Below are 16,723 nucleotides of genomic sequence, written 5' to 3'. Positions count from 1 at the left end.
AGAACTTATATACATTATATTGTACACTTGAAAATAATTATATAATGTAGGTACCTCTAAAAAGAATTAAAAAATTAGTATAAAACGTTTAAAAAATGCTGTAAAAACAAGTTAAGTTGAAAATAATAATTAATTTTTAAATGATTTGAAATTATTTTTCAATAAATATTAATTATTCCTTAGCATTTGAACGAATAATGCAATGCAATTTCTCATAAATTTCTATCTGTTGAATAAAAAAGTTGAAACATTAATAATTTGTAAAAAATAAAAATGTTGATTGTTTTTATTTTGTTGGCTTATTTAAAGTAAGAAATCGGTTGTAGCTCATATAGGTCCATTTACCTCTCATTATCATCCACTTCATTACTCACACACAAGCCTAGAACTCATTTGGGCATCACTCTCAGCAAACAAATTTGAGTAATGATTTTATATTCAGACTTCTGAATTTTATTCTTGGATAGAATAATTTTTTCAATAACCTTACAATCAACGATCAACCATAAAGTCAGGTCTCCAAGAAATTAATAAGGAAAGTCCGATTTTAAAATGTTCTAATTCTTTTGTCCCATTAAGGGCCGTTTGCACAGTAACTAAATTTCATTTTAAACTGTATTAATTCCGTATCAAGTGTCGTTTGTTTTAATAGTCCGGGCGCAAATGTCATTCCGAGGTCATTTTTGAGTAACAGACGTGGGAGATGTCTCAATTTCTTCGTTAGGTCGTCTAGCATAATAAGGATGATATCGAGGAGATATCGAAAAATTTGTAGAATGAATATTGTAGGAAATTATGTAATCTTTAATTTGTTATATGACAGTCAAGTACTTAAGATACATAGTTTTTGAGTTTTATGCGAGAAACCAAAAAATGGTATTTTAAAACCACCCCCACCCCCTTAGCACAGGGGTAGGGGTGGGGACTTTTGATATGTTTACCTCCTTACTACCCTAAACAGAACTGCGGGGTCAAAAATTGTCTTCCAAAATTTTCCCTCTATACCCTTTTTTGAGTATTCATAGTCATAGAGCATCCAGTCATTGCCTGGACTATCAATTAACCTAAACGATTATGTTCAATTAATAAATATGTTTCAATGGGGGAGGTTGAGTTTATACTTTTAAATGGCAATATGTTGATATTATTAGAATTTTTTTGATTCTTGAATAATGAACATAAATTAATAATGAAAAGTTATTTGATCAGCTGTTTTAGCACACTTGAAATTTGGACAATATGAATGTCAACAATGCTTGTCGTCGTCGACTGAGGAAGTTTACACACAAACGAAAATACACCTTAAAAGCTTTAATTGAATTTAATCACCTGGTGGCTTAAACCCAAAATAAACAGTATATTTCGCACCTAGAGCAGAAAATGAGATTTTTCCGGCTCGAAATCGGTTTTCAAGTCCGAGGCCGTAGGCCGAGGACTAGAAAAGATTGAGAGCCGGAAAAACATTTTTGCCCGTGCGGTGCGAACGATATTTTTCGCCACACTACAGGTATTGCTGACAAAATAAATAAAGAATACAAAATAAAGAATACTTGTTATCGTCCCTATCTCTTGATTTTAGTGGCAGAAGATTTGCAGTCAGGATTTCATTCTTTTAAAATTTCACTTGGAATATCACGGGCGTCGTCATCTTCAAGCATTTTTGAAAATTTGGAATGCACTAATCAACAATAAATAATTGAATAAAACTGGTTGCGAAGCTAATGCTGAATTAGTTTGATTGGAAACTCGAACTGAAATCATGGCGACTTCAGCTGATGAAGAAAGTGGACACTCGCCCGATCTAGCGTATGACTTATTAACTACGGACTTCAATGAGCGGCTGGAAAGTGACCACTTTCTGGCCTAGACCGGAAAAGAAACCCTTTTCTGACGTCAGACGAGAGTCGTCTGCAAACAATGTCTTTCAGATCTACGTAGGGACTGGAAAACAGCTGCTTTCTGTGCAGTGTGGCGAAAACAAATTATAGTCCGGGCGCATATGTCATGAATAAGGCACTCCGTGGATTTTTTGGTAACAGCCGTGGAAGATGTCTCAATTTCTTCGTTAGGTTTAGCATAATAAGGATCGTGATGATGATATGTCGAAATCACAGGCAAACACCTCGGAAACAGTATGGCCGCCAAAATTTTCGGGGGTTTGCTATATCGCTTGTATTTCAATAACCGTTCAAGATATTCAACCGTTTTTTAGACAAAAATATTTTAAAAACCTTCTTCTACAATTTATGTTCAAAAAAATTTTCCTCAAAAATACAAATTTTTGTAGTTATAACCTTCAAAAGCCCCAAAAAACGTTTTTTCTATTTTTTTTCATATTTCATTCCATTACCTTTTTTGTGCAAGAGATACAGAGAAATTTCAAATCTATGAAATTTAGAACGCTTTTTAAACTTTGAAACGATATATCTTAATGCGATGTACGTCGTCGGAAAATGAGTTCTCCAGCGCCCTCCAAAGAAAACCCTGCATGATTTCTGGTGCGTTTTCCATACGCATGAGGTAACAAGCTAGAACTATAAAATCGATTTTTCATGACTACTTCAAGATAGAGACTTGCAAATGGTCTCAATCTCTTCGTTACAACAAGTCGAATAAGAATATTGATGATGGAAACAAAATGAAAATATTCGACATCATTGAAGAATTCAAGATGGCGGTCATTATTGACAGAATTCTTTATATCGCTTGCTATTCCGTTATTGTAAGAGATATCGGATTGGTTACATCACCAAAGTGTTTAGAATTAACCAAACTATTATGTCCGAGAGAAACGTCTTATTTTGACCACTCTTTTCATGATTTATTCAACTTCAAAAAACTTGAAACTTACATTTTTCGGGGACAATATTTCACTTTCCAACCTGTAAATTTATTCGCAGTAGAAATACACTAATGTTATTGGTACAGTGTTTTAGAATATTTCCAAAGCTTCAAAATGACATCTGGTTGGAGGCTGTAAGTCCATATTTCACGGCTGGAGCGTCATCGGAAAAAAGAGAAAAGTACTGTTTGCAGCGGAAAAAAACGCTTTTTCTACCAAATATGCCTATCCCAACAATTAGAAAATCGTTTAACTCATGACTCCTTGAAGGTATACAGACTTGGTAATGGTATCAATTTCTTTGTAATGATGTGTGAAAAGAGTGTGTCTCAATCACAAAAATTTTTGTCATCATAAAAAAACAATATGGCGGCAAAAATATGTCGATTTTCAAGAAATCGTCTGTAATTATTCCAATAATGTCGAGGATATCGGATCAATTAAGCCAACTAGAAGCTCCAAAATGATCATACAACAATATCCGAAAGATTTATCTTATTCCAACAACATTTTTTCGACACTTGTTGCAGCAATGAAAATTTCACCCCCTACATTGAAGCTGCTATAGCAATGAAAGGAATACTTGGAATAGTGGAAAAATACATCATTTCAAAGAGAATTCAATGCTCTACAAACTTAAGATAAGCATCAGTTTCTATGATGCATTGTTGGAGAGTTAAAAGCCCTGAAAGAGCAAAACATTGGATAAAAACCTGTTATTTTAACAATTACACACCTCCAAGAGCGAATATCTCGGCAACTGTTGGGAGTATCACAAAATTCCACTGAACAAAAAGTGTAGAGAATTTATCAAGCTTCATTTTTGAAAGGTTAATTATATCGGTTGAACGCATTGTTCTCAAGATATGATCGTGGAAGCAAAACGCTGAAAAATGCAACTTTTAAACCACCCTCATCCCCTTAGCACATGAGTTAGGAATGGGAAATTTTAATATGTTCTCCTCTCAACTAGTCTCAACAAAGCTACAAAGTCAAAAATTGTGTTTAAAACATTCCCTCCAAATTCCTTTGTCAATTAGTCTATTGTTGCAATAATGGGGATTTCACACTCAACATTAAAGCTGCTAAAAAAGGTGTAGGGAAATTCGTACAAGTGTGAAATTATACATCAAATTGAATGAAGAGAATTTAATGCTCTATAAGCTCATAATCAGCATGGATTTTTGAAAAGTTATAAGAGCAAAAATAGAAAAAAGTTGGTGGCAAACGTGTTTTTTTTTTTCAAAAATGTCACACCTTCAAAAGCGGATATCTCGAAAACTAGAGGAGATATCAAAAAGTTGTAGAATGAATATTGTAGGAAATTATGTAATCTTTAATTTGTTATATGACAGTCAAGTCCATAGACATAGTTTTTGATTTTTATGCGAGAAACCAAAAAATGGTATTTTAAAACCACCCCCACCCCCTTAGCACAGGGGGTAGGGGTGGGGACTTTTGATATGTTTACCTCCTTACAGAACTCCTAAACAGAACTGCGGGGTCAAAAATTGTCTTCCAAAATTTTCCCTCTATAACCTTTCCTTGACTGGACTATGAATTCGAGTTACCGAATATATTTTATACGAACTCTGATATCGTTTAGATATAGTGTTCATTTTCACGCTGAAAAAAATGTGGAGCTTTCTAAAGTTAGCCTCTAATAGTTGACGATTTTTTTCTATATCACTAATCCACTTCGGCCATTGTACAAGTTTTGATTTCATAAACAAATAATTTCTTTACCAATAATAGTGGACTGTTGCTCGTTTGTAAAACATCAGTTTCCCGAGGCGGATCCTATATTTCTATAAGTTAGGTTCGGCTGAATTTTAGACAATTTGTTGACTGGAAAAAATTTCTCTAGAATTTAATTCTCAGGATGTGACCTTATTTTAATCTATGGTTGTTATAGATTATTTTACATAAAATTAAGGCTTCTTATAATTTCATTATGGTAATTATAAAAAAATAATCAGTCACAGATTTCAACAGAATATAATAAATTTCTTATAATAAACCATTAAGCTACCTAGCATAGCATGCATACTCAAGAGGGTTAGTTCTTATATGGATTGTAAAAGGGATAATGTGCAAAGGGTGCAAACCAGCTGAGCTGAGATTTGAAAAATAAAAATAACGGATGAAGCAGAGAGTAAATGCTTGAAAAATATAAGTTTTATTAATCGAATAGTTCATACTTATTTATAAAATGACAATAGAAAACAATACTGGGCAATATCAGTTAATCAAGAGTAATATCACTGGATAAAGATGACTGAAACACTAATATCAAGATTAATAACATTGTAGTAAAGTTGTTTATTTTTAATAAATTGAATCAACAATACATTCCATATCAAATTAGTACTACGAAAATACATAAAAATGGTATTGAACATTTTCCAACATAAATATTTTAATTTTTGAATATTACTTGAAGCAGAAAAACCCATTATGATCTGAGTTTTGCTGAAAATACAGTTTAATAATACTTGAATGCTCAGTAAGAGTTAGATATTATTTGACGAAAAGAAGAAATACAAGTTGTGATTTAAAAATATATTAAATTATATACTAATATTGCAATAGCGATTCGATTATGAGATTGATGATTTAATTTTAAAAGAAACACAGACAACGCAAGATATACTCGTATTTGTACTATTTCAGTACTGGATACTTCACAAGGGCGATTGAACAATCAGACTGATGATTAAACTCTAAACTGCAGATGCTTAGCATATGTAAACTAATTTGTACTGAATCACTGTTAAAACTATATATTTGCTAATGATTTAGCCTACATTGCAAGATCAGAGATGATAGAATTATACCTAAATCTTTAGAGTTGAGCACAGCAGCAACTATAGTTTGTGATGTAATTTTAATAAGTTACATTTTCTCAAAAGTTTCATTATAATCACAGGTTAAACACGTACGATTATAAGTATCATCTTCTTCATTATAAGTTTCAGGCCCGAATTCGTGTTCATGAGACGCTTTTGTGGTTCGATCATACAGCGAGCTTCTCACATTCATACGCAGAGCTGTTCAACAAGACAAGATTGATAAATCGATAATAAACTGTGAATCGTTTAATACAAGGATAATCGTAAGTAAAAGGTGACACAAAAATAGCCAACAATGTATATAAATAATAAAATAAATGGTTATTATATTGTACATTACTTATTGGTCATAATAACTGAATACATTGTATTTGTGATCAAATAAGCAGAGTGACATCTTAATAGAAATGAAAAATTGATAATATTTATTACAATATAATTTATATCTTATAGTGTATACATCAATGACACAAATGGAATAAACTCTTGCAATACTTGTATACCTGCTTGCAAAGTGAGAGAAATGAGTCGAGAGGATTCAAGTATGTAATCAGGATGAAACAACAAAATTGGTTGTTTTATTTTATTTGTCAACATTTCTAAACTTGAAATAACATTTCATTCAATTTACTTATAAGATTTAATGCAATAAAACAGATAATAGAGGGTTGACAGCTAGCGTTATTTTAACAATTACACACCTTCAAGAGCGAATATCTCAGGAACTGTTAGTAATATCACAAAATTCCACTCAACAAAATGTGTAGAGAATTTATCAAGCTTTATTTTGGAATAGTACGTTATTTTGGTTCAACGCATTGTTCTCAAGATATGACCGTGGAAGGAATAAGCTGAAAAATGCAACTTTTAAACCACCCTCATCCCCTTAGCTCATGAGTTAGGAATGGGGACTTTTTGATATGTTCTCCTCCTAACTAGTCTCAACAAAGCAGCAAAGTAAAAAATTGTGCTCAAAACATTTCCTCTAAATGCCTTTGTTAATTGGTCTATTGTTGCAAAACTGGAGTTTTCACACTCAACACTAAAGCTGCTGCAACAGTTGTAGGGAAATGCGTAAAAGTGTGAAATTATACATCAAATTGAGGAGCATTCAATGCTCTATAAGCTCATAATCAGAATGGATTTTCCCATAGAGTTTTAAAAAGTTATAAGAGCAAAAATAGAAAAAAGTTGGAGGCAAACGTGATTTTTTTTAAAATGTCACACCTTTAAGAGCGGATAACTCGAAAATTAGAGAGGATATAGAAAAAGTTTTGGGATGAAAGTTTTTGGAAATTATGTAAGCTTTAATTTTGTATTTAACAGCCATGTCCATAGGATACATAGTTTTCGTGTTATATGCGAGAAACCAAAAAATGGTACCTTTGAACCACCCCCACCCCCTTAACACAAGGATTAGGGGTGGAGACTTTTGATATGTTTACCTCCTTATAACCCTAAACAGAAGAACTGCGGGGTCAAAAATTGTCTTCCAAATTTTTCCCTCTATAACCCTTCCTTGACTGGACTAATAAACGGTCAAATGAATAATAAAATTGAATGATATCATTGATGTTCCTCAACGATATTACGATTTTTTACATTGTTCCTAAGAAGAAATTTACCCCCACTGCAATTCTCTAGCTAATTCTCTTCTTTTAACTTCAACAAGCTTGATTTTCTCATGATTATCATATCATACAGTGAGATGTTTGTAAAACTAACGATCGTCAGTGTATCCTTCATATTAAGACAATTTGTATGCACACTTCTCGCCAAGACAAAATTCAGCGTTGCTATTATGTGCATGTTTTATTACTTTCCTTGCCCTATTACCATAGGTAAAAGGATAGTGTTAGATTTTCCACTGACTGTATCTATCTTCAGTTGCATTTAGTAACGAATCCCTAAATAATGTTGACTTGGCATAATCTTTGTTTTTCTGTAGTCCTGTCCGCCAAACATTTCGAATCCAAATTAAGCTGTGAAAGCCACTTGTTAAGGAGCAAATCACTCTCACGTTTCAAGTGTCATGGATGTAAGAATGGATAGATTTTTCCAAGTCAGTATGATACCGCATAACCCAATAACTTCCTTATCTTTAAACTACCATTACTGTTCCTCATTAATTATTAAATTTCCGGAATCAATTGTAATGTTTGAATGTAAAACACTAAATGATTGTTCAATTAATGATCGCATCCTATAGAAAAGTATAGACGTATAAAACTTATTAAATTAAATCTATCAACGTATTGAATATTATGTATTTATACATTGATAGATACAATATCATTCTCAACTCAACTATAAATGATTGGGAAAGGAACAACAGGGGTAGGCCTACAATTGAAAGACTATGATATACCTGTAGGCGTAGATATAGCTTCATGTCACCCCAATGCGAGTTATGAGGATTCTTTCGTAGAATAAACTTGAGAATTGGCTCTCTTTTATCCAAGTCGCAATCTTTGAGGAAGAATTCATTTTTTGCATCAGTTCTGGTAATTAAGCTATGCCTTTCCTCATTATCCCTGAAACATGTCATTAAAGTTAAATTCGAAAATAAAAATAATTTATACATATAAAAATACCTAATTTACTTCTACCTATTTCATTTGAATACTTGTAACTTGTTGCTTCGGAAAATAAGTTTCCAAGCAAATAATCATTGAAGTAAAGTTATAATTATTGGGAAATTGAAATTCCATATTATAAAGGGTTGCGAAACACTAATTGATTTATAATATTCTTATCCTTTATTCATCTAAATTAGTTACCTGCAATTGTCACAAACAGGATAGTTGAAATTCTGCAGAAGAAAAGATGCTCCAAACTTTTCATTGCACTCTTCGCAATTGAGCCGGTCTGAATCCTTAAGAGGTTCAGGCATCTCTTCAACTTTTCTCTGTGAAACACCAAGAGCACATTCTAAGTAAAATGAAATGTATAAACTAGAATTTTAAATTTATCTGATTAATTCACTTCCAATCACGAAACCAAACAAGAAACTTCTATCACAATTTAAGAAATAGCTGAAATTTCACTATTTTTTATTCAACGATAGATTGCTATCTAGTCTAGGGACTGATGAGCAACTTTTTTTTGTCCTATAAAACTAATGAATACTTCATACAAGAGAATCCTCCATAGGGTATCCTATTCAAATTCTAATATTATTAGTACACTGCTTATGACTGTACTACACAGGTGGGGTTTACTCATTTCCACTGCTCTGCTTTTCACTGGACACAAGACACTTGAATCAGCACTAGACCAGTTCAAATGGCTTCTTCCTTTTCAGCCTCCTCACCAATCCTTCATTTTCCAGCAGCTGGATTGCTTCGATGTTGTCGTGTTGGTGGAGTCGGGCTTCGTGTTTCCCTGCATGTCTCTGGATTTCGCTGCATACCAAGTCGACTTGCAGGTCCTTGTGTAGGTCGCTGTTTCTGACGTACCAAGGAGCATCAGCAATGTTTCTCAGCACCTTGTTTTGGAAGCGTTGTATGACTTTGATGTTACTTTGATGTTATGTCTTTGGTACACCCCCCAAGTTGTATACCATACGTCCATACTGGCTTTGGAATCTTTTTTTACAGGAGTACTTTGTTTGGAATTGCCAGGATGGAGTTTCTTCCAATCAGCCACCAGAGTCTCTTGTATTTTATTCCCAGCTCTTCTCTCTTCTTCTTAACATGGACCTTCCAGCGAAGCTTTGCATCTAAGGTCATACCTAGGTACCTGGCATCATTGGCAAATGGTACTATTTGATTGTTAATGGTTATTGGTATGGGTTGAGCCCTCTTGTTGGTGAAATTGATATGAACTGATTTTGCTTCATTTCTTAAATGGAGTTTAATCTTCCATTTTGTTGTCCAGTCTTCAATTTTTCTGAGAGATCTTTGAAGTTTTGCTGTGGCACTTTCAATCTTGTCATCTATAGCTAATATTGCTGTGTCGTCGGCAAATGTTGCTATTGTATTATTCTCGAGACATGGTAGATCACTTGTAAACAGAAGACAGAATCGGCCCCAAAACACTCCCTTGTGGTACTCCTGCTTTTATTTCTCCTAGTCCAGAATAAGCATCTTCAAGTTTCACTCTGAAGTATCGTCCAGTTAAATATAAATGTAAGATGTCTGTGAATTGCTTTGGAAGTAATTTTTTCAACTTATTAATTAGTCCTTCATGCCAGACTCTATCAAAAGCTTGACTCACATCCAGAGATGTGCAGAGCGAACTTTATTCTCTTCCAACGACCTTTCTATTATATTTACAATCCTGTGTACCTGATCAATTGTTGGATGTTTTTTCCTGAAGCCAAATTTATGATCTGGTATCAATTTTTTCTTTCAATAATCGGAGTCAGACTTTTCATCAATATTCTTTCAAAAAGTTTTGACATTACTGGAAGCAAAGATATTGGCCGGTATGATGAGATGTTGAGGGGCTATTTTCCAGGTTTTGGGATCATTATCACCTCAGCTACCTTCCACATGCAAGGAACATATTTGAGTCTAAAAACGGCATTTATAATATTAGTTAATTTCACTATAGATTTCCTTGGTAAATTCTTCAATACTACTCCTGTTATTGAATCAAATCCTGGTGCTTTTTTGTATTTAATTTTTTTATTTCTTTCTCTACTTCATCCAGTGTAACATGTCTAAACTCTTCGCTCTCCTGAATAAAATCTTCTTCAATTTCTAGCTCATCATGATTGTGTGGTTGAAATGTGTTTACCAGATGATCAGCAAATGCATGAACTTTTTCTGTATTGCTTCTAGCCCATGAGCCATCCTGTTTCCTGATTGGTGGTGCATGCTGAATGGGTCTTTTAAATTTCCTGGCTGTCTTCCAGAGAGAGTAGTCGGTGCTTTCATCTTCTGTTAGATTTCTCAGATGATTCATTAATTCATTCTTAATTTTTTGGATTTCTCTTCTGAGCTGTTGAGTTAAATGATTAAGTTGCCTTTTATCTTGTGAAGTTCTTGTTTGTTGCCATTTTTTCCTAGCTCTCCTTTTTTTCAGCTATCATTTCCCTCACTTCTGTTGGGTAGCTATTTCCTACAGTTCTTCTTCTTAGTTGTGGGGTGTTCCACCAGGCTGCCTGTTGCACGTCAATGACAAATTTTTCCAGTTCTCCATCAAGCTGTTCCATGCTTCTCAATGGTACATCAAGGATTATTTTTTCTTCCAGCATCTGTTGAAATCCTTCCCAGTCTGTACGGGTATTAACAAGCACTGGCCGTTCATTTTGCTTTTGTATTATAGTTTCAGCTGTGGAAGAATTGGAGAATGGTCAGAATCAAGGTCAAAACTTTCCTCAATACTCAAGTAGTTGAAACTCACATTTTTAATTAAGAAAAATCTATAAGGTCTGGAATTTTTTGCATATCTGAGGGCCAGTAGGTTAGTTTTCCAGTAGAAATGGCCTCAAAACTGTACTCCGTAATAGCCTTATAGAGCTCTCTGCCTTTCGTGGTTGTTAAACGTGACCCACAAAAAACGTGTTTTGCATTAAAATCACCTACAAGAATGAATTTTGTACCCAACATCTCAAATAAAGCTATGTATTCTCCTTTTCGTATGGAATGTCTGGGTGGGCAGTAGATAGCAGCCACAACTAACTTATAAGTTCTTGTTTGAACAGCTACACTAGTTAATTGCACTCTTTCTGACTCATATTTAATTTATTCATGATGTTTAATACTATCCTTGATGATAGCACTTCCATCTCGCGCCGAATTACTGGGATGTATGGCATGATAAGTCTTATATCCTCTGATTCTAATGTAAGATTGTTTAGTGAAATGAGTTTCTGAAACTAAACAAATATCTGTCTTTTCTAATTTTAAAACTGCTTCTAATTCTTGTTGCCGATTAAGGAGCCCATTCAACTATTCTAAGTGTATTCAGCATTACAATTCAGAAGAACAATTTTTATCCAACCTCTCAAAACGGCTTTGAAGATAGAAGATACTTTTTTCTTGCTTGTCTAACTTATGTAAAATGAGCTTCAGCACCTGATTAATATCTCCCTCCATATTATCGAACTGACAGCTATTCGAATTAGAGCCATTGTTTCAGAAAACAGTCTGTGCAAATGTTCTTCTTCTCAGAGTAGGCACACGAATTTCTACCTGCTTAGTATTTTTATCTCAAAGTTTTGTAGTTGGATTTTGACTGATTGAGCTCTTGGGAGTGTTTGTCTTCCTTTTTTGAGCCACATTTCTGATTTTCTGCAGTTCAATAGCTACAGTACACCCCCTGTAACTTGCAGGGTGAGCTTCTCCACAATGGACACATTTTGGTAGGACATCATTGGATTTTTGGCTGTCTCTACTTAGATGCTTTGATCCACATTTCACGCATTCTTGTTCCATGTTGCAGTAACGTTGGGTGTGACCGTAAGCCTGGCAACGCTTGCACTGGGCTATCAGCTTTGCCTTTCTTATATTTTCAATTTCCACCTTACATCCAAGAACCGTTTTAAATCCAAATATTTTTTGATATCTTCCTCGCAGCTAAAGGATACCAGGAACATGTCAAATGGTTCCTTTGTCTTCCATTTGTGTTCATTTACCACTTCCAGGACTTGATAGCCTTGATTCTTCATATCATCAAGTATGGTATCTGGACTACATGAATGATGTAGTTTCTTTACCATCACTCTGATGGGTCGAGACTGCTTATTTTCGTAAGAATGCCACTTATAGCCAGTATCGACCATTTTTTTCTTCATTCGCTTTGACTTCTTCTTCTTCTGTTGCCTCTTCTTCAAACTCGGGAATCATAAATTTTGAAGGTCTGACGAACGAAAATTATGTTGAATTTGAAATGTTTATTCATTATTCAGCAAAACGATTGTGTCGCGAACATTGACTGGCCGGCCTAACCGGGACGCTCGAACGCGCACTCGCGTACCGCAATTTCGCACTTTTCGGCAATTTCGCGGAGGCCTAATTCCACTAAGGCGCAGATACGGAACTATCGAAATATAACTATTTTTACTACCACTATACTACCCTATTCTATTAACACTACAATGCTCTCGACATGCTACCGCTACGACGTCTAAACGATGACTGAAATTTCATTTGAAACCAATATATGATGTTTGCCCTAACTGAGCTACTACAGCTATCTTGACTTGTTATGATCCAAGTTGTTTGTGTCGGATTCTTGTCAGATCCTTCTGTTTCAAAATTCTAGAATCTTATGTTTCTGAATCGAAGTGATTAGGGATTAAGATTTTGAATCAACAATAAACAGAACCACTATTTCCATATTTAAAAAAATCTTGAGCTCGGGGTATTTGAATTTCTTTTGGAGAGCAAGTGTTTCCTCAACTACGGTGTGAGGGCAAGGAAACGGGTAAAAGTATAGGTAATGGACCTTTAATTTTATGTTTACCTTTTTAGCCTCACTTTCACCTTCTTCAATAAGAAATCCACCACCTGAGTCACGGTACTTGTTTCCTTGGACGCATATTGTTTTGTTTTCAATCATCTCCACAACACCCGAGCTGAGAAATACGAAACAAGTTCATCAAAATAGATATTAAAACTAGTGCTAAAAAGAAATACGGTATCAATAACAAAAAACCTATACTCCAACATGCTTTGTTTGAACTATTTTTCATCAAAATTATATGCCCGTGCTATGTATCAGAGTTCCCCCATTTGAATAGATAAGTATATTCATTATGTTAAGTCAATTGTTGAATAATAACAAGGAAATGCTTCTTATAGATAGGAAATAACATCCATCACAAGATCGCAACGACTAGACCCGCTACATTTTCACTTCACAAATGTGAATAATGAGGTCTCAAGAGTACTATTAGGGCCTACAGTCATATGTAGGATCGATCTAGTTGTATTTTTTATATTTGACCTTTCATTTCCACTCAAAGGTCTTATATAAGCCAAATATTATACTAGCCATCTAGTCGGAATTGAAGTTATGTATTCGCGGCTTCAAAATTTTGACTTGAAGTTATGGGTTGTTATTTATTAAAAATAATGTTTAGGTAAAATCAAGTTGGAGAAAAAGTGTTAAATAGCCCACTGATATTGAATTATATCGTTTCCGGGGTTATCACTAAAAATTTGGATTTAAAAAAAAGTTGGATTTCGTATCAGGATTCTTCATAGAGTACTCATATAAAAGTGTGAAACCAGTCCAAATTACACATTTTTAGTCAAGATTATTCAACAGAATTCAGTCGTTTGAAGTACTTATTAATCGCCAAATAAAATCCTTACAATAATACAACAAATAGTATATTTTAAAAATATATTAACAATTAATGAAGTAGGAAACATTTTACTTTTACTAGTAGTCTTGGCCAGCAGCCAGGGCTGCGGGATTTGACCGCTTCATCCTCCCTTCAGTTGGAGGCGTTCAATCTTTGTCTATAGTATCACGTAGGTGTGTTCCTCCACAAATTCGTCTAAACTACAGTACGGTATCGTGCTCAGGGAACGTTTCAGGTTCTTAATGAAAGCATTTTGAATATCCTCTTTTTCTTAACGGCAGATGGTTTGGTCTGTTGTATTTCGCTGGAGTCTGGTTTATTCCTCGTTTCATTAATGTGTTTATCTGATCTGAGCATTTGAGTTTACCTGAATGATACGATAGATTCCAGGTGGAACAATTATACAACAGTAAGGATTTTGTATTTTACGAAGAGGGTCGTACAGTGCTCAATCATGTCAACTCTCAAAATGTTTCACATGGTCCTCTATTATAGGTACCCGTAGTATCCTCACCAGTTTTTCTTGAGCTGAGGATCCCCAGACAGTTATGACATATGTTAGATGCGAAGCAAAGAGCAAATGATAGACCACAAAAGCGGTGCCTTCGTCAGATATATTCCATATTATTTTGGATACGTAGATAGAGGGCATCCGGGTGAAATTGACCGGCCCAATTTTTATTTATCAATATGCATAGGAATTTGGCGTGATTTAATGTATCAATGCTCGTTTGAATGTATCAATACTCAATCTGCTCGTTTGAATTATTTGATGAAGTGAAATTGCTGTAAAAGTTACCGGTTTCATTTGACTCTACGTCAAATTTTACTATAATAATACTTGACTATTTTAATATCTAATAGTCAACAAAAATTACAGTAATAGAAATAAAAATGTTTGTTCAGTTAATCCATAAACAATGTAATATATATTTGAACTCAACCTTTTCTATTGATTTAAATTATAGGTTTCAATTCTAAATTCTCCCACTTAGCTTCAGACCTTGACTACGAGCGGAAGTTTTTCTCCTCGTTCACAGATTAAAGGATGCATTATTACAACTGTATTTCTGTAAACAGAAATACAGCAATAGACTGGCTTCTCCATCTGTGTAATCACTTGTCAGCTGATTTATGATGAATAATTCTATAGTCTGATTTTTACTCTAATATTGGCGTATGAAGGAGGCTCCTTTTTCCTTTTATATTATCCTTGAAATGCAAAATTTCCAAAAACCTTGTATATAGCCTACGTCGACGCGCAATTAAAAAAAGGAACATACCTGTCAAATTTCATGAAAATCTATTACCGCGTTTCGCTGTAAATGCGCAACATATAAACATTAAGAGAAATGCCAAACCGTTGACTTGAATCTTAGACCTCACTTCGCTCGGTCAACTATACGAGCGGAAGAGGCGCGCCAATAAGAGACCATGCATTCTATAAAAGAGCAGAAAAAATTCCGCTTGTATCTTCTATGACGTGGACCTCACTATAGAACCCTACATAGTAATTCCATTCATATAGTGAGGTCCACGTTATAATGACAGTATTAGATAAACTTTGATGTTGCTATCCTTGTCTATCGTTTGATAAAGCAGATAGTACTATCATTTTCTAGCTCCACAACAAAGCCAAATATGTTTTCGACGATGTAGAAATATAATTAATTAAGGCAGATAATAGGCAAAGCTGTTCCTCCATCTCTATCTATTGCCATTATAACGTGGACCTTACTATAGTTCATTCTCTTTGTAATTTAAGTTAGCTTTCAATGTGAAACTTTTACTTTAAAATATTGAATTTCATAATGATCTAAATGAAAAGTTTAAATAGATTAGTTACATAAAATCTGGGTATTCATAGCTAAATCATAAAAACAGAAACTGAGGCTATTAATAGGCCTAGTTATTTTTTATTATTCTATTTATACATTGATAGAATGATACAATATCATTCTCAACTATGAATGATGGGAAAGGAACAACAGGCTTACCAAAACTGATCCTTTTCCAAATTTAGATAGATGCGTAAGTTCTACTCATGTTTAGTAGCCTAATAACTTGAAGTAGGAAATAAATAGGAGGCTACCCTAGGGATAAAATAGTACAGTACTAATATATATTATTGTATTTATATTTATTTATTTGAACAACTACTTGTTCAACTTATACCTTCCCTTTAGTAATACCAAAAATTTACTACATTACGGTTTTTGACTTTTTTCATGAACAACAAACAATTTTTATAGGTTACCTTACCTTTTGAGAAAAGTTTTTGAAGCTGATTTTGCTTGTCTTATTCGTATTGCTTTCTGTCGATTTTCCTCTATTAATTTTTTTTGATCTTCAGTTAACGTAGACATTTTAAACTACTGCCTTATTTATTTATAACAAATCAATGCAAAAATGCAACATCAACTATCGCAAACTACAAAAAGCAGATTATGTATTAGATTAGAGATCGTATATTTGAATACTAGAAGACAGTTTTTGATATCAAGAAATTTACACAACTTTTCAATTCAACTCGAAATGCAATTTTACAATATCAGTAAATTAACATAATTTTCTATTCTATTGAATGTTTGTTTAGATTATGGATGGTTTTGTTGCATGTTGCTTGCTACAGACATGACAACTGACAAGAAGTCAAGAAGTGACAATAGCGCAAGCGCAGTAGGGCAAAAGGCGTTCTATTTATAAAACAATACTTGATTTAATAATTCAGATTTGATTATAAATTTTGTTTTGGTTGATTTTTTT

The 16,723-nt window shown here is 33.9% G+C and overlaps 2 protein-coding genes across 3 annotated transcripts in view; one reads left to right on the top strand and one right to left on the bottom strand.

Annotated features, from left to right (window-relative positions):
- Positions 1-5,002: 5,002 nt before the first annotated feature.
- On the bottom strand, positions 5,003-16,596 carry LOC111043707 (DNA repair protein complementing XP-A cells homolog). The gene is made up of 5 exons (XM_039421568.1): positions 16,220-16,596; positions 13,111-13,222; positions 8,475-8,602; positions 8,063-8,228; positions 5,003-5,892 (listed from the first exon to the last, which is right to left on the bottom strand). Exons 1-5 carry the CDS (start codon positions 16,321-16,323, stop codon positions 5,881-5,883), a joined length of 522 nt encoding a protein of 173 aa, XP_039277502.1. The 5' UTR covers positions 16,324-16,596; the 3' UTR covers positions 5,003-5,880.
- Positions 5,821-16,723, top strand: part of LOC111043701 (sporulation-specific protein 15) — a 32,925-nt gene continuing 22,022 nt past the window's right edge. Inside the window, exon 1 of one of the 2 annotated variants that reach the window (XM_039421565.1) lies at positions 5,821-5,957. The gene's annotated coding sequence lies outside the window, so the exon portion shown is untranslated. Of the gene's footprint in view, positions 5,969-16,723 lie in introns of both variants that reach the window. The other variant, XM_039421566.1, reaches the window with a different exon arrangement.

The sequence above is a fragment of the Nilaparvata lugens genome, chromosome 2 (genome assembly GCF_014356525.2).
Source record: "Nilaparvata lugens isolate BPH chromosome 2, ASM1435652v1, whole genome shotgun sequence".
NCBI classification, from domain to species: Eukaryota; Metazoa; Arthropoda; class Insecta; order Hemiptera; family Delphacidae; genus Nilaparvata; species Nilaparvata lugens.
The sequence above is the reverse complement of the archived record's forward strand: the minus strand, read 5'-3'. Positions and strand labels throughout refer to the sequence as shown.

What these genes read in the sequence shown, in the direction of transcription:
- LOC111043707 (XM_039421568.1), bottom strand. Translation starts at nt 16,323, where the DNA reads ATGTCTACGTTAACTGAAGATCAAAAAAAATTAATAGAGGAAAATCGA. An exon ending in TCAAAAACTTTTCTCAAAAG is followed by an intron (nt 13,223 to 16,219) that starts GTAAGGTAACCT and finishes CGTATTTCTCAG; the next exon opens with CTCGGGTGTTGTGGAGATGA. An exon ending in GTGAAAGTGAGGCTAAAAAG is followed by an intron (nt 8,603 to 13,110) that starts GTAAACATAAAA and finishes GGTGTTTCACAG; the next exon opens with AGAAAAGTTGAAGAGATGCC.